This window comes from Drosophila teissieri, chromosome 2R (assembly GCF_016746235.2).
Source record: "Drosophila teissieri strain GT53w chromosome 2R, Prin_Dtei_1.1, whole genome shotgun sequence".
NCBI classification, from domain to species: domain Eukaryota; kingdom Metazoa; phylum Arthropoda; class Insecta; order Diptera; family Drosophilidae; genus Drosophila; species Drosophila teissieri.
The window spans coordinates 15,705,504-15,733,350 of NC_053030.1; the positions used below are offsets into that span (position 1 = coordinate 15,705,504).

A 27,847-nucleotide genomic window follows, 5' to 3' on the forward strand; every position below is an offset into this window, starting at 1 on the left:
AAACTGTAAAATGCACTGCTTGTGTGCGTGCGAGTAGGACGGCGTGCTGCTGGCGCTGAAGTCGAAGCGAGACGGCTGTATGCAAAGAACCGTGACAAAGCAAACACATATATGTACATACGTATGTACATATGGGCCCGCTAATGTGTGTGTAATTTTATTTTTATTTGCACAGCGGTGTGCGTGTTTCGTTCGAAAGTTAAATTGAATCGGTTCCGTTGGCCTTTTGGGTTTTTCTGGCCGCCTGGTCGGTTGCTTAAGAAGATTGAACGATTTTTGCACGGTTTGGGTTTTGAAAGTTCATTTGAGTTTGGGACAAATTCCTTTACCAGGGATCAGTTTCATTTTTTCAGCGTTTTCTAAGTATTTTTTCTTAAATACATACAAATCTTAGCAGTTCTCTTTCATTAGGTGTCCAATCCCATTGGAAGCGCAATTTAAATCATTTATTACGAAAACCCCCTGCTGGGATTAAAGAAAACTTTTTTATTGCAGGTGCCTGAAAAGTTTTTGGCAAAATCTCCGCCTTCGCAGCTGCATTTTTGCCTTCTTCTTCGTTTCTTTGTTTTTGTTGATTTCGTTTTTTGTGCATATAAATTTGTTGCCTAATCCGGCGACGTTTTCCCAGGAAGTTGCATTTAAAGCGGCATTCGCAATAAATATTCATGCAAATCGGCAGGGAGCTAAGAAAGTGCCACCCACCACCCAGCAAACTCAAGAGATAAACAGGTGAATCGGCAAACAGAGCAGGTGGCGCCCTTCGTTCGGCCTTAATTAAATGTAAAGGCGTTGCGCTTTAAATGCAATTGGCCCGCTCTCTAAGTGGCAACTTATTTGCCATTTCATAATTGCCAGTACTACTAGTTCTATCTGCACGACTGGCCGCCCTTGCCGCGTTTCACCAGTTTGTTGGTCCAACTTTTTCAAAAACTAATTAAACCGATAAGGGCAACCGAGTAGAGCAGCGAAATGTCGCCACGGAGTTGCCGAAAACGTGAACATGACACTGCAACAAAATAATGCAACTTATGTTTAAAAACTATTTCAATCCAAAACTATCTTAAAGGATTAGAACAGAATTCTGAACTATAAAAATGGATATTTATATTTAAAATTATTTATACTATACAAAATATCCTGTATTATTTTCTTTGTAGGATTTTATGTTGATCAATCATCACCAATTTTTTTTCATAGTAGAATGTGCCGCTGGAACTTTGACTATTCCATTGCGATGTTTATCCAAAGATCTGTTCAAATTTGCATTAGCACACGGCTTTTGTTTGTCTCCCACACGTGAAGTGAAAAGAGTGGGCCGGGAGGGGCGGTGAAAGTCCATTTACTTGAATGGCCAGGCGGAAATTAAATAAATTCCATGAGCACACGTCAGGTGCGCCAGGCCGAAAATGACAGTTGTCAGCTGTCAAAGCAGGGCCAGAAGTACAGTTGACCACATATCCATAAGCGTGAGCTCAAGGACTTATGCATATCACTCAATGGTAGCGATTCTCAGTGCTTGCTATTTACCAGCGTTCCATTACATTTCATAGATTTCGTTTAGCAAGATTCAAAAACAATTGGAACTGCAGCCAGTGCCTTCTCGTTCATCCCTCTGATTGATTTCCATACAGGTAAGGCAGTGGCTTGGAAACATCGTTGGACACTGCTGATAAGAGGACAGACAATGGGATTTAAAGGGCTCAAAAGTGAAGACAACGAAGTGATGGGTTCTACGGAAATGAAGAGCTTGAAAACGAAACCATTTTAAGATGGGCTAAAAAATTGTGCAATTTCGTTGAGGGTGAACAAATTGAAACCAATAAATCAATTTAAAAAAATTTCTAGCACTGGCACATAATAAAAAAAGGACATTTCTGAAAAAGTTCCTTTCAGTTTTCAAATAGCCTTTGCTTTGATGATTTGAACAGCTGATTTACATAAGAGTAAGATCGGGACACTATTTTCCACGTTAGCCCAAAAGTATGCAATAAAAGCACACAGATAACGATCGAGCGCTTCTCACCTGTGAACGCTTCAGCGGCCGAAATCAGTTACTATTTGTCCGCGAAAGCGTTAACAACGTTCCAACGGAATAATATTACATACGTAGAAATAATATCAGTAAGGCAGCAGCAACAGCAGTAGCAAAAGCAGCAGCAGCAACAACAACATCGCGAGTAGCCTCTCTCTTTGCGCCTCTTTCGCCTGTCAACAGTTATTTTAGCCGAGAGATTTTTGTGTGACTTTTTCGTGTGCTGTTCGCTTTCGTTTCGTTTGCTTGTTCGGCGGCGGCGACTCCTTCATTTCATTAAAAATAGTAAGGCCTTGCAACAACAACAAAAACAACAACGTGCCTATGTGTTTGTATGTGACAGCGTTTGCATACGGAAAAGAGTAGAGTGTGCAACAACAATAACTGCAACAACAGTAACAAAAGCCCGAAAAATCAACCGCAACATTTGAAAGGGAATCGTTTCTACTACTTTGTTTAAGGGGTAAGTCGAATAACGAAAAATGAAATTTGCAGCCTTGAGACAGTTTTAGAGCCACTGAACTTGAGCGAAATGCGAGCAGAATATCAATTGATCCATTGGCATTACTACGAACGAACGAACGAACGTACATAACAAACAACAACGTGCTAAACATAAATGTGCAAAAATAATTATAAAATCGCATTGAATCATTTGCCATGATTTAACCAAGTTAATAAAAGTCCATTTCATTTGCTGGCCATCCCAATTGAAAGCCATCAAAACTGTATTTTCAATAACTGAAATTAAATAAACAATTTACACACGCAAGGCGCTTTGGGGTGGGAAAGAGAGGACGATTTGGCAGCGGAAGCGAGAGGGAAGAGAAGCTGCAATCAGTCTTAACGATTACACTGAAAAAATTGTCATAATCGAAACTCCAGTTTGAATTGCAATTGGTGGAACTGCAAGGACTTATAAACTGAATACAGCCAATAGAGTTATGTACATATCTATAAGTATATCTCAACCATACTGATAAGGGGATTATTTGCATTTAAAAGTGTACTTTTCGCTCTCTGGATCAAGCTGAATCAATAAACTAAATAAGCCAAATTAAAATGGGCTTTTATTGCGTACCGCTAAATGTGTTGCCCTGTTAACTGCTTTTGGCTGCACTAACAGTCGCACCGCCTTACATAATAATTGTTTTGATTTATTGCCCCCCTCCCGCTCGCACGCTCTCGCCCCCTCTCTTTCGGGCGCATTGCATAAGGCCGTTTGCAAATGCGACATGCATGCGATTTTGTCTCTTTCTTCTCGCTTATCGCTGGGCAACCTCTCTTTCTAACGCTTTAGGTTCGGCGGGTTTTACTCCCACTTCTTCTTCTTTTTCGCGGCACTAGACACTCCCCACTCCACACCTGCAATTCACCTGAAAAAGCCCCCAAAATCCCCAATCCTCAATCCCCAAGTGACAACTCTGGTATTCCAGCTATGCCTCAAAGCAGGTTTCTTTAATGGTTTTTTTTCTAGTCTTTTTCTCTGTTTTTGTTTAGACTTTGCTTTTATTTTAGTTTCGAGTCGCTGGTTGTTGTTGCACTAATTCACCGGTTTACTTCTCCTGATCCGCTGGTTGTGCATTTTTGTCGCGTGTATTTCTGGTTTTTTCATAGTTTTTTTTCTCATTTTTTGTTGTGGGTTTTTCTGTGGCACTTGCCACGATTAAGATCCCCAATCGTTGGCGTTCTGCGCTTGTCACTAGCTATGCTAATTCGATTAATTCGGTATTTAGCGATCGGGTTTTGCATTTATCGCGGCCACAGCCCGACGATTTTTGACACATTTCGCGGATGGAAAGATCTCTGCAAGATCAATGAATATGTCAGACACACAGAAACACAACCAGTTATTGAGAATTGGCCCAGAGTTTGTGGAATTCTACAAGCATAGGTGGGGTAATGACAAAGTTTAGTTTCAAATTATTACAGAAATCTATTCTAATGGATATTCTCACGAATATAATTTTTTGGGCAATTCCTGGAACTTATTGACCCTCAATGTTTGGTGCGAATAAAAATGATCGTGAGAGATAAAACAAAACAATTTTATCAAGAATTCTTCTCCAAAAAATGTTATTAATTAGGCAAAGAAGACTGTCAGCTTTCCCAAAAAGCACGAGTTCAATATATCATTTGTATTTCTCCCAGCAAACAGCTGATTGTGAAGGCCAAAAGTGATCGTGATTGCTATGATCGCATTTTCGAATTCGTAGCCTTGAATGCTGAATGAAATTCGAAGCAAAAATAAACAATGATAACCGTTGAGCTTCCATAGAATTTGCAAATCCTAAACCTATTTATCATATTTGGGCGAAAATGAAGTAGTGACTCATGCGGTTCCCACATCCATTCATTTGCATTTTGAATGGCATGCGAAAATCTTCACAATTGCAGTGTCTATGCACAATGGATGTTACCTGAATAAAGTATAAAGTACCTGAAACTGGTACCTGAATTTACAGTTTTCAGCTTTTGCAAACATTTGTTATATCTTTAATGTGATTGTGCTAGCAAAGCAAAGCAACAACTTGCACACTACACTCGCGTATTGTTTGTGCATTATTATTATTTCTACTTAAGCTGCCGATCATCATTTTTTCTAAACGTTAATTTATAATATTCCCAAGGTCTTCGCTTAGCTGGAAAAAAATACATTCGACGCAGTTAAGATTCAAGATTATTATATAAAAAGGCAAAGCTGCAAGTTAATATATCAAATCAAAGCTTAGAAATTTTACTTTCCGCTTTTGATAAACTTTCGAAAGAGAAGAAGACACGAAAAATAATGGTATAAATTATACAAAATATGTGCCTTATTAAATGGATGGGGCGAACAAACGAAAACGAAAGCCCCAATCCCGGTCGGACTTTGGCTTCGAGTCTGGGATCTCTGACTGAAATGCTTTACTTTCCTACTCCCTTTTTTGTTTGGCTGCTCGGACAAAAGGCCCAAACGAGATTCAACAGCCGAAGAAACGCCTAAAAACAGCAGCACAGCAGCAGCAGAGGCAGCAACGAAACAAGTACAAAGCCAAAGATATTTCAAAAGGCCAGCACAAAGCAGCCAGCAGAGAGAAGACCAGACCGAGCAAACCCAAAAAACAGGTTCTAGAATCAATTTTTATTTTCTCAAGCTCAACCAAAAAATAACTACAGAAACAGAATAAAACGAAATTCAAGTCGCAACAGGAAAGGAAGTTGGGTATTCGATTCACCGAAATTTCAATGCTCTAAAAGGGAACGAAGGGCAATGTTTATTGCAGGCACACAAAAAATATATTACCAATTTCCAAGTAATCAAGTGCTATCAGCATGAAGGGCCTAATACTTTTAAGCTGTTAACACATGAAGTTTTTACTTAAATAAAATAAAAAGGTTGTGATTACTGAAGTTTCCTATATATTGAACAGAACTATTGAAATAAAACATCTTCCTTAAGGTTTTTTGTTTAAACATAACCAACTGAAGTGAATATTGATTTAATTTCACTATTTCATGGAGCTCTTTTGAAAGGGTATCTCGAAAATATTCGCCGGCTGAACGCACGAAAAATATTTGAGGCAGCCGCAGCATCAAAATGAATTTGGTTAGGACCAGGTTTCTACAGATACACAGATACAGCATCTAAGTGGCTCTCCCTCCCCTTTTGCCCCTTTCAACCCCCCCTGCCATCCAGCCAGCATCCCTCACTCAGGGCGATCTTATACCTTATTTTTTATTATTCTTTTCTGGTTGCTAAAAAGTTTTCTGTACGCGGCCCGCAGTGTCGTCAGCCCGTCAGCCGTTGTAGATTTTGTATCTGTATATCCGCGAGCGAGTATCTGGCAAGTTCGTCGCTGGTGTGTGCGGTGCCACATGCACACGTTCTGTGAGATACATTGCGCCTAGAATTTTTCAGCCAAGTTTTATGAGCGTTTTTGCGCCGAAGAAAACAAGTCGCTTACTACACGGCTTACAACCAAAAACAATTTGTTGCATCTGCAAGACTGCTGGGGCAGCGTTTTAATTCCTTTTTTTTTGTTGTTATTGACATTTCCTCTTGTCGTGGCGAATTCTATAATTTTACACGTAATTTCCCCAGCCGGCTGTCTTGCGTGGTTTATTTTGTTTTTGGCAAGTTCGCAAATTGCTTATTAAAGTTTTGATTGATTGCTGAGTACGCCCAGAGAGATCCGTTGTACGTAAACTTGAAACGCTAAGAAATGATATATGTGTGAGTATGTATGCCCTGGGTTGGTCTCCTCTTGGGGTTTCTCTTTTCCCATCGCATTTTTTCTGGCTAATGAAATGTGCGAAGTGTAATTGCAAGATTCACTTTTTTGCCAGCGACTTGTAATTTATTACAGAGTGGGATTGTTATATGAAAAAAAGGCACGAGAGATCGGAAGACGCTTAAGGATTATTATTAGCTTGTGGCAAGCGTGTAAAATCAGTTATGGCTCTCCTAACTGCTTTGCTAAGTATTAAAACAAATAAACCTGTTCCTTGGCTGACCCCATTTTTCATGTGACACAGGATTTACCTTGAGCAAATAAATATTTTAATGTACTTTGCTTGTCATTGGGTGCGGTTTGATTAGTAAGACAAGTGACTTCTTCGTTGCCCACCTGTCCCCGTGTGCAGGTGTCTCAATCGCAAAGTTGGAGACTGAATCTCGACTTAAGGTGCGAGTTTCTAAGCGAGGCTGGCCCCTCAGGTCACATTCAGAGTCAGAGTCGGAGCCAGATTTACATTCACATTACAGCATTCGCCAGTGTCATTGAATAATATATAGAAAACCGCAGTTTGTAGCGGTGAGCTCGAGCTGTCTGAGCATTGAGTACATTTGTGTCTTCAAACTTTATAAAGATATAACTGATACTTTCAAGAATTTAGGAAAGGGAACTTTGTAAGATTCCCAAGAACTACTGAACTGCGCTCCACGGGTATTTACCTAACCAGTTTTTCCCAATCGCGTGGCAACCCTCCCATTTTGTCTAATACACCCTCAATACCTTAGGCACTAGCCAGAGGTATGCAAAGAGTAAATAATCATAACCAGTTTCGCAGAGTTTCCCAGCTGTACTCGAGGTATTTGCTAACCATTCTCAAACGCCCGCGGCGACAAAGGGGGCCAGTCACTCAGTCGGAAGGCGCATCTTCTCGCATCTCTCATTTGGCATCTGAGATCTTGTATCTTAGAGTTAGAGGCTGCTAATGAATTTTTATGGATATCTGTGCAAGTGATTCATGGCTGGCAGTGGCCACTGTCACCACAATCGAACAACTAGTAGGTGCTAAGCGCAGCCGAAAACAAGTGGGCTCTAATCACTTTGGCGTCATCTTCCCGAAAAGGCCTCCACATAATTAGCCATTCATATCAGCAGCAGTGGACAAGGGCAATGGGCCAGAAATTCTTTAATTAAAATCAAGTTGCGATAAGATAGCCGTCTCGAATCCATAGAAGAAGAACAATATTTGATAACGTCAAACATGAAAATTAAAATGTGTCTTAAATTGTTAAGATAATGGGAGTGCAGTAAAAAAAACCGAATGAAAATCAATTATAGATGTCCCGATCTGAAGTTTGAATGGCTCAACATTGAAATGGATCTGCTATATCTCATAAATCGTCGATCACGATCCGAAGATAGTGAAAGTTCTTCCTGCGCCAGCGTTTCACTTTTCTATATGTTTTATTACTTACGTAAAAATCTGTGTTTGAGCACTCCAAGTAAACAGGCAAATGTCGTCAGCCTTTAATTTATTACGTAGCCTTTAACTTTTTAGTCACTTTTATGGCAAACGATGAAATTATCAACGTTTCTGTGTTTGTTGTGTTTGGCTGGCAGTGAAATATTGTTATAAGTTGATATTTCCAGCATTTAGCCAGCTGGAAATGGCTTGTGATGCATCATTTGAGCAATGTGAAGGGCTTACATAATAATAATTATATATGAACCGCCAGCTTGGAGTGCTTGTTTATTTACGACTTGGCTAATTGAGATTTAGGGGGATTTTTGGGCGTTAAAAACAATTACCTCATTACTGCATGTTAACGCCAGTAGGTGGACATTCGGAACACCCATTGGATATATGTAGATCCTAAAAACATAAAGCTATGTCTAGCTGACATTTTAAGGCACTTTAAATTAACTGGAAGACAGCGAACGCAAGTTGCTGACGAGTGAATCGACGAACCCTACAATATCTGATTACCAATCCGTTCCCATGAATTGATATCTCGAGTGACCCACTCCCCACAATTCCAGCCATCTCGAATGACTCATTTATTTAGCACTGTCTGTATGAATTCCTCACCTAAACACAGATGAATTTGCATTTCATTGTTGTGCGGCGATAATCCCAAAATAAATCCCCCCGAATGAGGCACTTGGTAATTTCATTTTATCTCTGCTATTCGGCTGCTTTTCTTTTCTATTTCCTGGCTTATCAGATCCTGAGTTTGCATATTTACCTGAGATATAATTAAATTCGGTTCGAAATTCGAATGTGCGAAAATCTAACAATACACTGAGCCTAATTAGAATTCACTTGGAAGAACGCCGCCCAGAGCAAATGTTTCCGTTTGGAAAAATTCCAAAAAAAAAAAGTGGAGCTTGGTGGCACCAGGAAAACGACTATAACGGATATTTGGGGAAAAGGGGGAGCTATGTGTCTGGAGAATCCCCAACCGAATCGAAATCAACTACCTGTAAGTGCCTAACGGCTAATTTGCTTTAATGATGAGAAACCGCTTAAGTAAACAAACAGCCAACAACAATGGAGGCTGCCTGTTGTCCCCATGCGGGTTGTCAACGGGGGGGTGGGGCTGTGGGCGGTGGAGCGGGGGTTTGGGGTTTTGGGCTTGGGCCAGCGGCGATTCCCCAAGCATTGTGAATGATAAAACCAGCTTAGTATATGTGTGTACTTCATGCTTGATTGCAAATTCAATTAAAGTTTGCGCAGTTCTCTAAGCTCGAGAAGCGGAGAATAGAGCCAGAGAAACTGGAGTGTTGCCTGGCGAAGGGGGGTGGGGGGTTACCAACTGACAACGGGAAATCACTTAGCAGGGCACAAAAACAAATGTGGCTAAAAAACAATCTATGAACTTACGAAATTTGTCAGTCGAAGGTTGGCCATTGCCATTAGGCGATAGAGATATTCTCCTCTACAACAATTGGTTCAGAAATCGTCTTATAATTAGTGCAAACCCCCTGATTAATTTCAATTGTTTTATGGCACCATCTTCAATTACATTTAATGGCAATTTTAATAATAGTTGTGTAGCTTATTAGCCACATGTTAGTATATCATTTGTTTCGTTTAATTTCCGTACATCAATCCAACGATTTCTTTGTTTGTTTGCCAATGATGTTTTGTGACGTTTTTCCAGCCGTCAGTTCCGCTTCCTAATATAAATATTAATCGGCTGGCTGAGAGCCATAAACCTACATACATGCGAGTATAGGCAATTATTATTATTTTTATTATTATTTCGATCTCATCCCGTGCAACCAACACGAGCACCCACTCCCCTCCCGCTCCCCCGCGAAACTGGCAAATTGTCTTATTGTTGGTTCTGAATTGAATTTTTTTGCGCCTCATTGTTTACCTTTGAATTGAATTAAAAATCGCTTACAATGGAAGCTGGCAGCAAATGGCGGTGGGAAAGTCAAGGTCAGCCCCCTGCCCGCCCACAGCCCACAAACACGAGCTCATCTTGTTCCAATAAATTGGGCTCCAAAGGGGGGTGGGGGAAGTGGGGGCTGATTGTCCGGAGCTAATGCCAACATTCATAAATCTTATGGCCAACGATGATTCAACTTTCGAGGCAACAAAAAATCCACAACAAACCGTAAAAAAACAAAAACATAAATAAGTATATAAATAGAAGGCAAACGAAATTTAAGCTGAGGCGGAACACAAAAATGCTTTTGTAATTTGCAATGCCTCCAAATGCGAATACGAATGCGACTGCAAATGCGACTGGAGTTTATTCAGTTTATTCATGTACTCAAAGTTCAGGGCTTCGAAGTGAAATTACGGGCAATTAATACCGGAGCGGTGATTTCAAGTGAAGTGAAGCGATGTTTGTCCCATCAGTAATTAGCACGTTAGCGAATCGAGTGCAACAAGTCGTCAGGAATTTCAAAAACTCTTTTTTGTGTTCGCCTAAACCTGATTGAGCTACGATTAGCCATTAATTATCCCAAAAACAAGTCGATCTTATATCTATTACGTACGCAACTGAAGTCCTCATCTTTTCACTCAATTGGTCGTAAAAACTCGTATAAGATTTTTGCATACTTTACACAGTTTCACAGCTTGTACAAAAGTCGCTATAAATGTTGTTTTTTAAGTAGCGCACCAAAAATGTTAAGACATTTATGTGGGCATGCCCATGATATGAAAATGTACATGTATTTTTCAATATTTTCCTTTGCATACGCCAAACCCATTTCCGAGCTAAAGTTATACACGTTTAGTGTTATGGATGGTATTTAACAAAATACTTTTGCTAATGCCCTGTTGCCAAGTTTTCAGGAAAATCACGTTCCTTTCCGTCGAGTGTGTGTGTGTTGTGTGTGTGTGTGGGTGGGTGGTTGCGATAAGCGGGGCGTACTAAATCATTTTTGACCCATGAGCACATGCATGTGGAATTTCCATTTACCCGTTTGCCAGTTTCCAAAACCAAAGTGGAACACCGACGAAAATAAAACCGAATCTTAAGCACGGCTATAAATGCTATTTGTCGAGCAATTACCCTTATGGCCAAGTACTTGCCAGATATGCCCATCGAAAAAAAACTATTGTCCAGAAGTGGAGCCCCAGAAACACGTACCTTTCTGTCGATCGGCCTTTGGATGGGACCTCTTGGCCAGGGTCGATTTTTGGGGTCAGGTAATGTGGGTCAGCATATTGTCCAATGTCGCCCATAAAGGGAATACGCGATAAGCTGGCCAAAAAACTGAATGAACTGGAAGTTCTCTTATCTCTCGGTAGTCGCAGCTTGCCATAAACATACATACATTTAGATATATATATGTGTGTGTATCTACTGGGCATTGCTCTACCCCATAAAAAAGCACAACTTAATGATGAACTTAGAACGATATTGTGACATTTCCATTCCAGTCCCATGTATCGGTTGCCAAAGAACAATAGCTCATTATGAAATCTTGCGTTTTATCAGCAAATGTCTCTGCGGCAATTGAGTTCCACTGAGACTGATTGGTGAACCAAATGGGATTGATCTTGCACAGCATTTTCTGCTCAAGAACAAACATTTTAAAGTATTATTGCAAATATAGGAGTATAGAATATGAATTAAATAAAGCGCTTGAAAAAAAGTACCAGTAATGAGCCAGTAGCCCTGTATTATAAGATACTATAAATAGTATAAATGGCATACTAAAATATTTAATTTCTTTCCAGAAGCCAAGATGTCCACGCCCACTTCCCCGAAGACGCCCACACCGCCCACTTTGCCACCGGGCGTGACCAAAACATGTCACATTGTGAAAAGGCCCGATTTCGATGGCTACGGCTTCAATCTGCACTCGGAGAAGGTGAAACCAGGACAGTTTATTGGCAAAGTCGATGCGGATTCCCCGGCAGAGGCAGCCGGCCTCAAGGAGGGCGATCGCATCCTAGAGGTCAACGGGGTGTCCATTGGCAGCGAGACCCACAAGCAGGTGGTGGCCAGGATCAAGGCCATTGCGAACGAAGTGCGCTTGCTGCTCATCGATGTGGATGGCAAGGCGTTGGAGGTGAAACCCGCATCTCCGCCAGCCGCTGCCTGCAATGGCAATGGCAGTGCAAGTCAGAATGGATACGAGGGCACCAAGCAGGAGATGCCCGGAGCAAGTGCCAATATCAGTAGCATCAGTATGGTGAGCACCAAGCGATCCTCAAATGCCAGCAGCATTCAGAGCGGCAGCACCATGAATGCCTCCGACTTGGACGTGGTCGATAGAGGAATCCCGGCAGTCCCAGCTCCGGTGGCTACCACACCGCCTCCCGTTCAAAATGGTAGTAAACCCTCGTCGCCGATTAATAACAACACTCTGATCAGCACACCCCCACCGCCCTCCGCTACCAAGGCTGGCATCAATAACAATGGCAGTGTTTACAACACCAATGGAAATGGCACAAATGGCATGACCACGCCCACTACGCCTCCCCCACCAAGCAGTGGCAACAAGGCGGGCAGCTTGAACTTACCCCTCACAGCCGCCGAGATGCGCGCCAAGCTGGCCTCCAAGAAGAAGTACGATCCCAAGAACGAGAGCGTGGACCTCAAGAAGAAGTTCGACATCATTCAGAAGCTCTGAGACGCACAGGCAACCGCAACCAACACACAATACTACTTGTTATAATGTCAGGATGAGGAGCTAGATAGAGCTGGTTTTGTCAGGCATACACCACACAATATACAATATGTTTAGCTAGTAGTACGAAGAGTCACTTATTAACTAAGCAAGTTTTTAATTATTAGCCCCTAAGAGAAAGAGCGACCAACGATGGTAGTGTAGGCGGATATGATGGAGCACCTACCCTTGGAATATCTATACATACGACATACATGTATTCTTCAAATTCAAATATTGCAAACTCCGATTGGCAATGTTGCCCTGGTTCATTGAACAACTTTCGTTGAATATGTACTTAGTTTTGCTTGTATTTTTGTAAAGTAAATAAAGCAAAAATATAAAAGAAACACAACTGGTAGTGTTTTACGATGGGGCAGCTGATCAAACAGGCGGGCGCGTGTGACTTTGAAAGTCGCGAAACTAATAGTTAAAAAAAAAACATTCAAGACTGTTTCCAGATGAAAGCTTAACTCTTTTAGACGACCAATTATATTTCGTTCTTCGAAGTACTTAAATTGTATCCTATCAATTTCCTATTACTTGTTAGAAGTTAATTGTTTCATGGTATTAACAAAACGAAAGGGGCTTATTTCTAGTATTTGTTGGCCTTAAAACAGACCTCCACGGATTGTATTTGTTATTTAGGATTGCAACTCCTGGCGCTTAAGGTTGCATAAAGCAGCAGCGACCACGATCATTTCATCAAGATATCCCAGCAATGACTTTTGCTGAATAGCTGAATTATCCAGCATCCGGAATTCCCTAAAACAATCGATCATATCCCTCATTTGGGCTCTACATGCGGGTTCTTGGGCATTGAATGTCGGTAGTTGAACCGCTGGAGCCCGCTTGGAAGTCAGTGCTCCATCTACAACGGATAGGGATTGCTGGTTTGCTAGCTGCCCACCCAAACGCTGGGCCTCGAATTTGGTAAGGGATCGCTTTGGTTCTTCCGCCGCCTCATCCTCATCCGCCGAATCGTGAGGATCTCCGCCGCCCGACCTACGAACACGGTGTACTGCTTTGCCTGGTTCCGCGCAAAGTGTCAGGTACTTGGGAATGACATCTCGAAATCTGCTGGCTTCGAACAACTGAAGATCATCGCAACTGCCCGGGAAGGCGCCGGACACATAGCTTATAATGCCTGAAAAGGGAGAAAAATGTTAATAAGCGCACGATGTTTAGGATAAAGCTCACCATTCGTATTGATGCATAATATGAACTTATAGCTGTCGCTGCCCAATCCCAGATCAATCGGCACAGCCGTTTCCACACACTCGATCAACGAGCGTACATGCAGCAGGTTGGCTCGATAGTCCAGCGGGGTATGCTTGAAGCGCTCGTTGTGGTGCCGTGCATCTGGCCACCGAATCAGTGGACGGAGGTAACGGGCCAGCTTGATAAGTGTGCGCTTAAAGGTGTCCTCGGCATCTGATTCGCTCAGCTCAAAGTGCTCGGCCAACAGGGCGAACTGTTCGTTTTGTTTGAGTTTCCTCAGAGTCAAGCAACAGTCCAGGTGGGTGACATTGGCATTGCGGCAGATATGGCGTTTCAGCAGGGCCAGGTGCTCTGGAGCCACACCCAAATGAAGCAGGGGCGCTTGTTCCACCAAACCAAGTGTCATACTTCGCATGCTCCTTTGCGGCTGCGGTAGCTCCCTCTTGATGAACACAGCTTGTCGCACGGCGGAGGAAACTCTCGAATCAGCTGCCACAGTTGGTGTGGACTGAGTGGATGTCCTGCTACTGCTCGGTGTGGTTGACGAGGAAGTGACAACCGCTGAGATCGGAGTCAAGGGCGTTGTTTGTGCAGGTCTTGTGGTTGCCTTGATGATCGTGTTCGGCGGCAGTGAATTGATGGCCACTCCCAGGCTTTGTGTGTCCTTTCTCGCCAGCATCTGGAGCTGATGGCCAGAGGATCCACTGGGACCAGTCTGAATCACATACTTGGGTGTTTTGAGCACGGGATCTGAAAATAAAGGATCATTATTAGTATAAAAACTACATAGTAATAATAATTACTACTTAACACATAATTTGTGCATAATTCTTATTTTTGTTTACTTTTGTGTACTCACATCCCACTGTACCAGTTGGCGCTGTTGTTGTTGTTGCTCCCGCGGCCGTGGCTCCAGTTATCGTTGTTGTTGCTGCTCTCTTCATACTTGGCCTTATGAGCGCTGGTATTTTGTTGAGAACTATGCCGCCTGCAGTTACCCTCACTGTGGCATTTCCCGGCTCCAATTTTGCAAAAGTTTTCTGTACAAATAAGTATAATTACCTACTTTATTAGGATTTATGTACATTTCGAAATTGTGCTCGGCACATCACGCATTTCACTTAACAGCTGTTTGTGCAACTCTTGTCGATTTGGCAACGCCGAATGACAACAAAAAGGATGAGAGTATAGTTTATACATTTTGCAGACTTTTGATTACCTTTGTGTTATTCTGGGAATTTAGTGTTTTCGGGTGCAAAACCACAGTGGGCTGTGCGGCCACCACCACCCCACTCGAATTTCGAAATTTGGTAATTGTTAACGCCATTAAAGCGGCTATAAATAAGTCTTTTATCCAAGAGCGAAAAGAGTTACTCTAGTGTTGCCAAAAAGAATTCTATAACTGAGCTGCCAGATCGCCGGCAGACTTAACAGTGGTCTGCTAACAGTCACTGTTAAAAGTACGCGGCAATTTTGAAAGCTCGAGAGCCAAAGCTTACTAAAATTGAACTACAATTAGTGAATACTTGATGGGTAATTGCATTGTCTGATATTTCGAAATGCAGAGCAATTTGGCTACGCGCTACATTTACTGCCCCCGAAATTGGGGCCATTGCGCACTTGAAGTGCCGTTTTCTTATGTTTTTGACTGTCTTTCGTGACTGTTACTATTGCGATTCAATTGCAAATAGAGCCGTTAAATGTGCACAGAGAGAAATCTGTACACATAATAATAATAATTATAAATATACAGAGCAATGTATGTTACAGATAGATAAAGATTAGACTCCAAATGAAAATTAATCCAATTAAAAACGAAGCCAAATAATTAAACTTATTAAAATGTAACTACTTAATACTTTAAAGCTACTTAATCTGCAATGTTTTTCTAGCGGTGCAGCCATCAATTTGTTGGCAATCTATGAATTTATTTTCCATCTCGATCTTTTATGCCATTATGACAGCCCGCCTTAATTGCGAAAATGTTGCCAAGTTTTCAGCGAGTGTTGGCGAGTGCTTCCTGCAATTAATTTGGCAGTCCGATGACGCAACGGATCGCTCCTTGCATAATGAACTGGCCCCAAGAATACACACTCTGCACTGGCAGTAAGTGGTAACTGGTTTTCATTCGCATTCATTTTCATTTTCCGCCACGAGCGTTACGTGTCTTTCCAATGCGGATTTGGCCATGGCTCGCTGGTCAATTTTCACTTTCACTTCCCCGTCGTTGCGCCCCGAAAACCCATTAATTTACGCCAACTGTTCGGTGTTTCTTTAGCTTATAATTTAAATAGAAATCGTAGGGTCTAACACGATGATAAAAGTACTAACACATTTGGCTTAAAACTGATGCGGAAACCGCTTTCGCGGCCTTCCGCCAGATCTCAATGGGAGTAGCTAGTTAGTTTGTCCTCTGACTGCTACTCCCTGCTGGCTCCCCCTCTTCTGCTCTGGCTCCTCTTCTTCAACTTCTTCTTCTTCATCTTCCTCCTGGCCAAAGAACTCCGCGAATTCTTCAGGCCTCTCATCGGCTACAATTCCTCCTCCCGCTCGTGTCACCCGTTCAACGTCCAGCTCAACGTTGCTGCGTGGATGCATCTGAGAGATACAGATGGACTGGCTGTCAGTGTCACGCCTGCTGCTCCTCGTACTCCTTCCTGTTCGTCCTCCTTCTTCTTGTGCTCGCTTTCTGTGCGTCTGGCTTCGGATATCACCGGACGATCCCTAGTAGTGTCCATGGCCGTGGCCGTGGCTGTGGTAGTCATGGTGTTCATGGTGGTCCTCGTGGTGGTGCTTGAAGATCGGCACCTCGACGTGGTACTTCTCCGGCACTGGAATCTCCTTGTGGATGGGCACCTTCACCTCCGTGTAGACGGGAATGGGCTTCTCGATGGGCACCTTGACCTCATAGGGCACGGGCTTCTCGACGGTGTAAGGAACCTTCTTCTCGACGGTGTAAGGCTGGGGCACGGGCACCTTCACATGGACTGGGTAGGGTTTCTCCACCTGGATGGATAATGGGAAGAAGTGGTAATGGTAAATGGTAAAATGGAATAGGAAAATTGAATAGAGAGAATTCTATAGGGTCACTCACCTCCACCTTGTAGGGCTTGTCGACGGGAACCTTGACCTCATAGGGCACCTTCTTCTCCACGACCACGGTGTATGGTTTCTCGACCTCGACATCGTAGGGCTTGGGCACTTCCACATCGTATGGCTTCTCCACCTCGTATTTGACCTCATAGGGCACCTTCTTGATCACCTCGTATGGCTTGGGAACCGGGACCTCAACCTTAACCTCATGTGGCACCTTCTTGATCACCTCGTAGGGCTGGGGCACTGGGACCTTCACCTCATAGGGAATCTTCTTGATCACCTCGTAGGGCTGGGGCACGGGCACCTTAACCTCGTAGGGCTTGTCGACGGGCACCTTAACCTCATAGGGGATCTTCTTGATCACCTCATAGGGTTTGGGCACATGGACGGGTACTTTCACGTACTCCTTGACGTGGACGGGCACCTTCTTCTCGACGATGTAAGGCTGAGGCACATCCACTTTCACCTCGTAGGGGATCTATTTCAGAAGATGATAAGGTGGCGTTAGATACATTTATTACTTAATACATATAGTTCGGGAAATATATTGTTACTTTAAGTTTTGATCATCAAACTAATGATTTAACCAGACATTTAAAATAATTAGTAAAGGACTTGGACTTGAGAATGTTTGAAAATTGATGTTCTGGAACTTTTGGTATGCCATTGCATGCGTATAGAAAACTTTGACGGCTAAGGACTCACCTTCTTCTCGACGGTGTAGGGCACGTGCTTGGTGACCGTGTATGGGACGGGAATCTTCTTCTCGATGGTCACCGTCTTGATGTGCTCGTGGTGGGGCTGGTAGTGGTGGTAGTCGCCCAGGTGGAGGCCTCTCTTCTCCACGGTCTTGCCATCGCCCTCGGCCTTCTTATCCTCGACTGCTCCGCCACAGTGGGCCAATGCCACGCACACGGCGAGACAAGGAAGTACGAACTGCAATGGATATACAATTTACAGGCACAATTCACACTCTGATCACTGGAAACACTGCGGATAGCTGCGGATCCTCGAGGGGATTCGCACTTCCGCTCGTCTGAACTTTCGGTTCGATCTCGATGGATGCCACCATTACCATTCGCATTGTTGAGCTGCTGATTCGACGTCTCACGGGGGAACAATTACTCCACTATTCGCTGTGCTGCACGGGTAACGAGATCCAAGCTGGGACTGACTCGCTGAGCCGCTGCACTCAGCTTATATACACCGAAAAATTGGACTGTCTTGTCTTTCTATATCTCGCAACGCAAGTCGACGGTGCGGCGCATTCGCAACTCTTTTGCTGCCCGTTGTTATTGGTGTTGGTGTTGTTGTTGGGGATTTTGGCTTAGTAATGAAAAGTCAGTCGGGGGAACGGTGTTATATGAAAACTAGTTTCGGTTTCATTTTCCACCAGCGGGGGGTGAAGGGGGGGATGGATGTACGCCACTGGAGGCACGACTCCTGCACTCGAGATATTACAACAAGGTAACCGGGTCGTTATCCTACAGACAATAGCTAGGAAGTGGAAATCTGTGGTACACAGACCCACATTAAACTCGGCGGTGGCTTTGATTTCTTGGCCGAAAACCATAGCCAATTGGTGGCCGAGGCTTCCGTTTTCTTTTTGGTCCCACACCTGGACATATGATATATAGATTCGAGTGGCTGGGATTATGCAAATGCCTGCGGCTATTGACGTCTACTTTGTTGCAAACCCAACGCACAGAAATCCAATAGCCCAAACATAAGCCCAATGTGGTAAGTGGCGGAGACAATAAGAAGGTTAAATGTAGCACAATGCGTTTGGATATTCGATACATTTCATACATGTGTGTATTTCATGTCGTCTTATAGAGCTTTATGGGGTCATCCACCATCCACAGCATCTCGACTCGGTGAGTGGGACCACAAAAGATGTGCACTGCAAAAAGTTACTGCTCTTCAAACATTGGATCTATTAGATGTGTTGGAAGCTTTGAGTTCATTCATGTTTCCTTACGAACAATGAAAGTAAAAGTGATTTATCTAATCTCATACGAATTTTAATGTTTTCTTAACCTAATAACAAATATAAGGAAATTATTCACTGATGGACCACAATGTCTTTGTTAATTACTTAAGTAGGAAAATGGGAAAGTACAATATCTTATCCATCTTATGCTTAATTAGACTTTTAATGTTTCCAGATTAAGCCCCGTTTCGCATCTTTTCGAGTGCATAGTATGGTTTACTTTTTGGCATCATTGGTGCAGCATTGGGTCAATGGATTGTCTAGTCTGAGGAAGGGGCAAGGGGATGCATTGGTGGTTCGTCGAAACGAAACCCCTGACACATGACTGCCACAACTGGCAATTTGGTGGCTCCCTGGCCGATCGTGATTGCTACCCACTTGCGCCGCCTGTGGGAGCCCACGGCGTGACTGGATATATGGATACAAAGATACATAGATACATATGTATCTGCTGGATATGCCATCGAATCCCATGGATGTGCATGTGCGACGTATTCGCGAGTGTGCATTATGTGATGTATGTCTGACTGACTGGCTGCCTGGTTGCCTGGAATTTTGTGCAATCACTTGCAGTCATTAAATTGAAAACATACTTAGCTCCGTGGTCGGCTATTTTAAAATCCATCGTGTGGCAATAGCAACAATTCGACTAAACACGGCGTCTTAAAACAAAAGCGCCAGCTAACTCGCATTTTCTTTTATTTTTCGCCAATCCAGCGGCAGGCTTAGGCCCAAAAAAAAAAAAGGAAAAAAGTAAAGCGACTGACGCGGAAGACAGGCCATAGCATTTACATGCCCATTCTATTTCATAATCAAATTTAGGCCCCGGCTTTTTTTTCGTCCGCTAATTGCCCATTGTCCAGCTTGGCCCCCACTTCGCTCCCCCCTCGCCAACAACTTTTGCACCATTTTGCTATTGCAATTCTTCGGGGCGATTAACGGCTCTTTCGGTCTGATTAACGGGTTTGTAGTGTTCCTCTCGCTCGCACACGTCAGCTGCTCTGTCTCTCTCTCTCTTTTCCGCACACTGCATTTGGTCAACGACCTTCAGTTGTTTTTACTTTTTTTTTTTTACTTCGCCCCTGCTCTTCTCTTCTCGCGCCACTCCCAAATCTTCGGAAATCTTCGCATCTTGTGGCGCACATTCGCTTTATTTTCAAAAGAAGGGTAAGACAAGATAAGATGGCAACCTTGACCCAATCGTTAATCCATTTCAATTTCCATTCAATCATTGTTTCGTTTCTCTTGTAACGCGGGGTTTTCTGACCGTTGGAGACTGTGCGTGTGGGGTGTGATTAGATTTGAAATTGCCATAATTGGACGGTCGCGCAAGCCGACGAGCCGCCAATGTGAAAGTAAATCTCTTAATTCGATTGTTATGCAACTGCTTCCTTTATCCCACATTACACTGGTGCAGCATTCGTATGTGAAGCTAATTAAACTATAAACTTATTAAACTCTAAACTAATTAAACTATAAACAAATTAAACTATAAGCTATAAACTGATGTCCAAAATAGATATTTATGATGATGGTAATCTAAATCAAGTTATAAATGTATCTGAAAATAGGTAAATCAATCGGGTCCTTGAAGCAGTCCACCATTTAACTGGTTGTTTGACTTACATAACCTTTTAAAGGCTTAATGGCAATCGTGTCAGTTTGGGCATTAAAGCGGGAAATGCAATAAACTGGATTGGCATTGCAGCAGAGCAAAATCCAGTCACATCCATGAAAACGTTGTAAAAACTAATCTTTCTAAAGACGATATTGAAAATGGCTTAAAAGCTTTTACGTCTCTAAAATATTCTTTGTGAGCTCGTAATTGTAAATGAAAACTTAAAAATAATAATTTCAAAAAAATACACTTTTAAAATTCAAACATTTATAAAAATTAACAGCAACAGTCTTGCCAGATCAACCAATATTGATAAGGCGCTGCCAACCCATTCTCAGAACAGTAATGTTAGGATTTTAATTTCTGCTATGTGGCAGCACTGGCTATCGATATATTTCGAGACGGCACTTTATCCGCAAGTCATTTCAGCGTCAAGTCATCCGGCATTTGTTTGCGATTTTGTTAAGGAAATTGAAGAAAAGTAAGCCCTTTTCGGAGTGTTATTTGACAACAAACGTGCATAACACTCACCCAAATTACAGCCCACCATGTTTCTCACCCGATCCGAGTACGACAGAGGCGTGAACACCTTCTCGCCGGAGGGCCGCCTCTTCCAGGTGGAATATGCCATTGAGGCCATCAAATTGGGCTCCACAGCGATTGGAATTTGCACGCCAGAGGGTACCCTTTTTCGCTGGCATACGATAAGGCAGAGATCTAATGGTAAAAACTCATTCCAGGTGTGGTTTTGGCCGTGGAGAAGCGCATCACATCGCCGCTTATGGTATCCAGTACGGTGGAGAAGATCGTGGAGGTGGACAAGCATATTGGTTGCGCCACCTCCGGCTTGATGGCCGATGCCAGGACTCTGATCGAGAGGGCGCGCGTTGAGTGCCAGAACCATTGGTTCGTCTACAACGAGCGCATGTCCATTGAGTCCTGTGCCCAGGCCGTGTCCACCTTGGCCATCCAGTTCGGAGATAGTGGCGACAGCGATGGTGCCGCCGCCATGAGTCGTCCCTTTGGCGTCGCCATCCTTTTTGCCGGCATCGAAGCTGGAAAACCGCAACTGTGGCACATGGATCCCTCCGGCACATTCGTGCGCCACGGAGCCAAGGCCATTGGCTCGGGCAGCGAGGGTGCTCAGCAGAATCTGCAGGATAACTTCACCAACCAGATGACCCTCAATGATGCCATCGAACTCTCGCTCACCACACTGAAACAGGTCATGGAGGAGAAGCTCAACTCCACCAATGTGGAGGTGATGACCATGACCAAGGAAAAGGAATTCTACATGTTCACCAAGCAGGAGGTGGAGGAGCACATTAAGAGCATTGCGTAAGCGGCAGTGGTTTTTTATTGGTCTAACTTGAAATGTAATGTGAATAAAGGGATTCTAAATCGATCTAATAGAAGGTAATACTTCTATTTTTCTTGTCTGGGTTACCAAATGTTAATTAGTAAAACGAGGTCAGACTTGGGCATTTCTGTTTATAGTTCAATGATTCTTGGAGCATTAAAAACATTGAGCAGAATGATCCTAAATCCGATAAAGAATGAAAATATACGGTGTATCATTATATACAGTTGACTTTATTCGTATGCATGTATATTTCGTGTAATTGTGTATATATATTTCTTGTATTTGCTACAACATTTGTGGCTCCATTGGTGTCGCTGGATGCCGCTACAATAATATCTCTTTTCGCATTATAATATATGTACGTATAATACACGCAATCTAGACACAAACTGTTGAGCAAATCAAACAGCTCGGATTAACTTGGTTAATCGCGTACAAAGGCAAATCATAAAGAACTGTCTTTGTTCGATGCACAGACTTCTAAAGTTTTCTCTTCATTTTCGCTATAATTCATTATTAATTATTTTGCTTGCGTGAATACATGTGTAAAACATTTTGCCTAGAACCGAAATACAATGCAAATAAGGCAGATTAAACATTTACATCTAAGTGGGTTTCGAATCGAAGGGATTGCAGGTATGCGTGTGTTTTGTTGCTGGTGGACAGACAGGGAAGACGATCAAAATGAACAAGTTGTATACCTATATCGTACGAGAATATCGCTATATATAATATATATATATCTCTATATGCGTGTGTATAAATACATAAGTAAACGGGGGCTAATCCCCGAGAGCATTCACAATAGTTTTCATCACACATCTATGTCTGATGGTGTTCGCCGCCACTGGGACTGCTGTTGGTGTTGTTGTTGGTGTTATTATTATTGTTGTTGTTGGTGCTGGCGGTAGCGGTGGCGGTGGCGGTGACACTGGTGCCACCACTACTGCTGGGCGTCCGCATCATGATGCGGGACAAGCTGGTATCGCTGAGCGAGTAAATTTCCGGCTCAAAGACAGGCGGGCACTCCATATTTGGGTAGTCCGGCGTTGCCGCTTTCGAATCCACCGAGCCCGAACTGGACACTTTTGGAGTGGCTGCACTCTCTGATATCGTTGCCTCCGCTGGCTCCTCCTCTCTTGGTCTGCTGGCGTTGACGGGAGGCGGTGGTGCTGGCGGCAGCGGCGGTTGCAAGCCCTCCGACGAGCACAAATTAGTGGTCGAGGTGGTTATAATGCCTGGTCCCCGGTAACTTCTATAGCCCGCCTGATTGTGCGTGGGCAAGGTGATCTGGGAGAAGATCTCCTGATCGCAATCAGGATCCGCACTGCTTGGTGGCGTAACTGTCTGCTGCTGATGATGATGGTGCCCGAACAGTGTGCGATGCAGCAGCGGTGAGCCCAGGAAGCGATTCTCCTTGGAAGGCTTCGCCGGCGTGCCGCCCGATATGGAGAGCTTCGAAAAGATCGGTATCGGTGCCGAGTTCTTGCGATGCGCATCGTACTTGGTGCCCACTATCTTGTCTCGCAAATCCTGATTGTACGTCTGGCTTTTCTTGATGCTGCTGCCACTGCCAGTGATGGCTACTCCATTGCTCACGGCTCCATCTAAGGCGTGATTCGATTTGGACTTCTTGTTCAGCGGCAGCGTCATAGTCATCGCATGACCCGGTGTACAGCCGCTGCCCGTGGAGCCAGTTGAGTGCTTCGAGAAGGGAAACCGGCGATCGCTGCTCGATTTTCCCTTGGACTTCTTCTGATCCGCACCGGATCCGGAAGTCTTGCCGCTGCCGCCGCTGCTGGTCTTGTGCAGGAAACTGGAGAGCTGTAACTGCTGGGAGCGCAAGAAGTGCTTGGCCTTGCTGCTGTGTTGCTGCTGCGACTGCTGATGCTGTTGATGCTGCTGCAGCTGTTGCACATGCTGCAGGTGGTGTTGATGATGATGGTGATGATGCTCTTGTCGGCTGCTAGAGCTGGTGCTCGGCTCATCCCCGCATATCAGCTCGTAGCCAAAGTCGCGCAACTTCTGGCCTTCCTTAGTTCTAGTTCTCTTAATACTCTCGTCGTCAGGCTTGAAACTAATCTCGTAGTCGGGCGTTTTGGGCAGACTCACGCTCTGGATCTTGGGCAGCTTCTCCAGCGGCTTTGTCACGCTGCTGCTCATGGCGCTCTGCTGACTGGCCGTGGATTCCGTGCGTGCATGCTTGTGCTTTTCCACTCCCAAGTGCACTCGATTGTTGTACATCTCCTGGGCCTCCTCTTCCTGTTTGCGCAGCATCAGATCCTTAAGCGTCACAAAGCCTTGTATGTTGTGACCATGGTCCAGGGTATTGCCCACACTCATCTTGGGGAGTAGTGTTTTCGAGGTATGGAAATCGAATTCCACCAAATTCGGATTTGAGGCGTGCAAGAAGTTGAATGGTGCCTTCTTCAAACTCGACTTGCTACTGGGACTCTGGCTCTGGCTCTGACTTGGACTCTCCTCGGAGCTCTGATGCTGCAGCGAGGTGGGAGTGGCTGTAGGCGTCGGCGCTGGGGAGGCGGGCGGACCCAGAATCGAAGCAGATAATGATACGGCAGACTCGGTTCCACTAACCACCGAACTTCTACTGGAGCTACGCGATAGCTTGGGACCCACCAAAGGTGGAATCTGTGTAGGCGGCATGGCGGGATCATGGTAGCCCGGGGTATTGGCACCAATCTGGATACCAAAACTACCGCCTGGCACCTTCCTATAGCTGCGGTACTGTTCCGTTGGCACAGGGATGTCGCTCGACGGTTTGGCTGCACTGCTCTTGAATGTATTCGTAAACTTGCGAAACGAGTCCAAATAGCCCCGTTCGTGCTTAATGGGTGCAGAGGAAGGCGGCGTTCCGCCAGATAGTGTCATCGACATGGACATTGACTCCTTATTGCCCTGCGGCGAGGGCGTGCTCAGATTCTGGATCACAAGGGCATCGCATTCCTCGCCAGAGCTATCGTTCTCCGAATACAAGTCCTTTGCATCACCGCCGCCTTTTGAACCCGTACTTGGCGGCACTTTGAGCGAAGCCTGGCGCAAGAAGTCCACCCACTGGTTAAGTGCGTCCAGCGACTCGGCCGCAAAGTAGAAGCTCTTGGCCGTGTGGTAAACTTTAAAGGCATGCGGCTTGGAGTGCACTTCTTTTGCCAATGAAACCGTAAAGCCAGGCAAAAAGATTACCAAGCTGGCACTGGTACTCTGCTTACTGCGAAATCCGTACAGTATTGTATCCAGCATCACGAAATAGATCCTTGCCCAGTAAGTTACACCGCGATGATTTTTTTTGCGCCTGTACAGATGACCTTGGATGTCGCCAGTGCCCAACAGCTTGAGATTTGTGTTCCGCCGCTTGGCCATTAAGCTGTGCTTCTTTTTAAGGGTCAGAGTGCGGGATTTACTGGGCGTATGCAGCTCACTGATCTCCGAGGGATCGACTGCGGCTGGCACAGGTACTGGCACGGGAATGGAGATACTAGTGACACTACTAGCCGGTTGCATGCTAGCTGGTTTTGGTGGAGGTGGGGGCACCGCCGGTGGCGTCATTTCCCTCTGCTTGCGAGGTCGCGGCGGCGGTGCTGGAGGTGTGACGAGCAGAAACTCCTTTCTTGGCTCAATCGCTGGCGGCGTATCCGATTCCTCACCAGAATTGTCGTATGCCGGAGTACTATGACTCTTGTCCAATCGCCCCCTTCGACCCTGCTGCAGCAAAGGCATATTAATGGCCTCGGCCAGGGGCAAATCCTGACCTCTGGTCGCCAGATTTATTGCCTCTAGCAGCTCCTCGGCGTTTTCTGTTTTGCAGTTGCGCAGCGTTTCCAAGGCATCCTCGTCTCCCTCATCCGCAAAGGGAATTGGTTCAAAGGTCTCCAGTATGGTATTCTCAACGTTGCAGATAAACTTTTCATTCTTCATCACATAATCTTCCTTGGCGTCGAATCGAACTACTTTGCTGACTCCCGGCTTGTAACGATCCACGAGGAATTCGCGCTGCGAGTCCTCCGTCAGCTGCTTTAGTTTTCTCACCTCATGAAACATTCGCCTGGCCTTGTCCGTGGAGGTATCGCCCGCAATTCCGATACAAGTGGTGGGCCTTGCGGTCATCTCTAGACCATAACCAAAGGATATCGACTTATCACGAATGCTGGGCGAACCAGGATCGCAGTTGGCGGGCGAACCAACTCCTGGCTTCCTTTCGTGCCACGATGGAACGACTAGATCCGAGTTTTTCAGGCTGAGATACTCGCATCCACAAATAGTGTTTCTTCGTTGAAGCAAAGCTCTTGGCTTTGGGTAATACAATCGGATCTCCCGTGCGGCTAACTTGGGATCCGTGGGTGTTGGAATATCACTGCAGCTGGAGTCTGAATCTGAGGCAGAGGACACTGGATTGACCTTGGTAAGCACCTCTCTTTTCTCACTGCTTAGGGATTTACTGGGATCTGGCACGGTGCTTCCTGTTCCTCCCGTTGCCAGTTGCTCCGTGTCCAGGGTTAAAAAGGCAGAGCGTGGACTTGGCATCTGTGCCGCCCAGCGAGCGGCCATGTTCCTCTTCTTGCTGGGCAACCTGTACGGCTGCATATAGATCTGTCCAAACATCTTCGTGTGCTTGGGCCGCTTCTTCACCGTCAGCACCACATCTGGAAGCGCTTCCCTCAGATGCTCCAGCACTGTGCGATGCTGCCATCCCACCACAGTCTGATAGTTGATCTGCACAATCTCGTCGCCATCTTCGATTTTTCCGGAATTGTGAGCTGGTGAGTTGTACTTGATATCCGTGACGCGGTGAATGCCATTATAACTGGACTCTATGTTGAAACCCAACTCGGATTCGCGTTTTTTTAGGGTGACAAGGTTCAGGGAGGCAGGCTGCAGTACCATGGGATCAGATATGTCCTGGATCACAAAGTTGGCAAGATTCTCGAGCCGTTCCGCCGACTGTCGAATCGCTGGCACCGGCTGCAGTGCAAAACGATCCCGATGGGCAATTGTGGCCAGCTCCAGGCCGCATTTGAGCACATTGCCACAATACTCGCGGTACATCTCCTGCTTACGGAACGGTGTTCGCTCCAGGCTGCCCACCAATGGTTTTAGAGTGGCTATCGTCCTGGTAATATCGTGCAGTATCCGGGTATCGATCTTGGTGCTCTCCGCATGATTCCTGGCCAGTTCGCGATGCAGATTTTTGGCCGCCGTGGCCACATGCAAGGCCATGAACTGCAGATTGTCATTTTTCAGGTGATAATGCTGAAAAATCAAACGCAATTAGGAATTTGTATGGAAGACTATTTGCTCGGGGTCTCACAAAGTTCCTTAAGTTCTCCACCGCCTCCAGCACGATCTCCTGATGGCCAATGCGCAGCATGCCCAGATTCTCCAGCTCGTATGGCCGTATGTTGAGCAACGCCCGTCCGCCGATCTCCTGCTTGGAGAACTCGTACAAATACCCTTTCATAGACTCGTCCAGACCTGCGAAAATCAGGAAAACATAATTATAATGTGCCTGTTGAAACCTTGAACAAAGCGGAAATTCTTGTTGCACTTGTTGTTGTTGCTGCTGCTTTTTGGGGCAGTGGCTGCGATATGCAGTTTTTTTTTTCTCAGCTGCGTTTTCCTTGACCTCGAGCGTTACCTTTGATCCAGTCGGTGACCTGGTCGGGCGTCCACTCGGCGATGTTGATGTAGGCCATCGCTGCTGCTGCTGATGATCCGCGCTGGGCCGCACCTACGGCATATTATCAATCCGTGCTGAAAAACACTCGAGCCAAGTTCAGAATTGCTATATTGTTGCGTCTCTCTGGTCAGGAGTGACCATCTTCTAGAGCTGGAACAATACTCGGTGCTCATTCGATACTATCGCACTAGCAAGGCAATCGATTATTTAATGCATTTCAAAATGCAATTTATGCAAACTTTCTTTAGGATGCACATTAAAAGAAAAGAAAAAGACGAAAAATAGGTATATGATGTAATACACGTTGTTCCATCCCCTACACTGGTGCATGGATGTATTAATTCGTTTACCCTCAATTTATATAAATTCAGTTTGTAATGCATCTAGCATTATCGATAAAAAAAAACTACACTCGAAACAATCGAATACGTCGCTTGTCTCATGCATTGTCATTTTCCAAGCTCTGCCGCTATTATA

General features: G+C 44.7%; 5 protein-coding genes across 5 annotated transcripts; 2 read left to right on the forward strand and 3 right to left on the reverse strand.

Annotated features, from left to right (window-relative positions):
* Window positions 1-2,065: 2,065 nt before the first annotated feature.
* On the forward strand, window positions 2,066-12,742 carry LOC122613167 (Na(+)/H(+) exchange regulatory cofactor NHE-RF1). The gene is made up of 2 exons (XM_043787210.1): window positions 2,066-2,495; window positions 11,453-12,742. Exon 2 carries the CDS (start codon window positions 11,461-11,463, stop codon window positions 12,349-12,351), a length of 891 nt encoding a protein of 296 aa, XP_043643145.1. The 5' UTR covers window positions 2,066-2,495; window positions 11,453-11,460; the 3' UTR covers window positions 12,352-12,742.
* A 114-nt stretch (window positions 12,743-12,856) lies between these two features.
* LOC122613594 lies at window positions 12,857-14,996 on the reverse strand. The gene is made up of 4 exons (XM_043787829.1): window positions 14,828-14,996; window positions 14,468-14,648; window positions 13,588-14,358; window positions 12,857-13,534 (listed from the first exon to the last, which is right to left on the reverse strand). Exons 1-4 carry the CDS (start codon window positions 14,933-14,935, stop codon window positions 13,032-13,034), a joined length of 1,563 nt encoding a protein of 520 aa, XP_043643764.1. The 5' UTR covers window positions 14,936-14,996; the 3' UTR covers window positions 12,857-13,031.
* A 1,088-nt stretch (window positions 14,997-16,084) lies between these two features.
* On the reverse strand, window positions 16,085-17,861 carry LOC122614124 (MAGE-like protein 2). The gene is made up of 4 exons (XM_043788611.1): window positions 17,780-17,861; window positions 17,410-17,640; window positions 16,703-17,182; window positions 16,085-16,614 (listed from the first exon to the last, which is right to left on the reverse strand). Exons 1-4 carry the CDS (start codon window positions 17,786-17,788, stop codon window positions 16,333-16,335), a joined length of 1,002 nt encoding a protein of 333 aa, XP_043644546.1. The 5' UTR covers window positions 17,789-17,861; the 3' UTR covers window positions 16,085-16,332.
* A 2,808-nt stretch (window positions 17,862-20,669) lies between these two features.
* LOC122613818 (proteasome subunit alpha type-5) lies at window positions 20,670-21,720 on the forward strand. The gene is made up of 3 exons (XM_043788208.1): window positions 20,670-20,796; window positions 20,858-20,996; window positions 21,056-21,720. Exons 2-3 carry the CDS (start codon window positions 20,864-20,866, stop codon window positions 21,655-21,657), a joined length of 735 nt encoding a protein of 244 aa, XP_043644143.1. The 5' UTR covers window positions 20,670-20,796; window positions 20,858-20,863; the 3' UTR covers window positions 21,658-21,720.
* A 167-nt stretch (window positions 21,721-21,887) lies between these two features.
* Window positions 21,888-27,512, reverse strand: LOC122613898. The gene is made up of 3 exons (XM_043788315.1): window positions 27,329-27,512; window positions 27,002-27,165; window positions 21,888-26,943 (listed from the first exon to the last, which is right to left on the reverse strand). Exons 1-3 carry the CDS (start codon window positions 27,384-27,386, stop codon window positions 22,501-22,503), a joined length of 4,665 nt encoding a protein of 1,554 aa, XP_043644250.1. The 5' UTR covers window positions 27,387-27,512; the 3' UTR covers window positions 21,888-22,500.
* Between the last annotated feature and the right edge of the window lie 335 nt (window positions 27,513-27,847).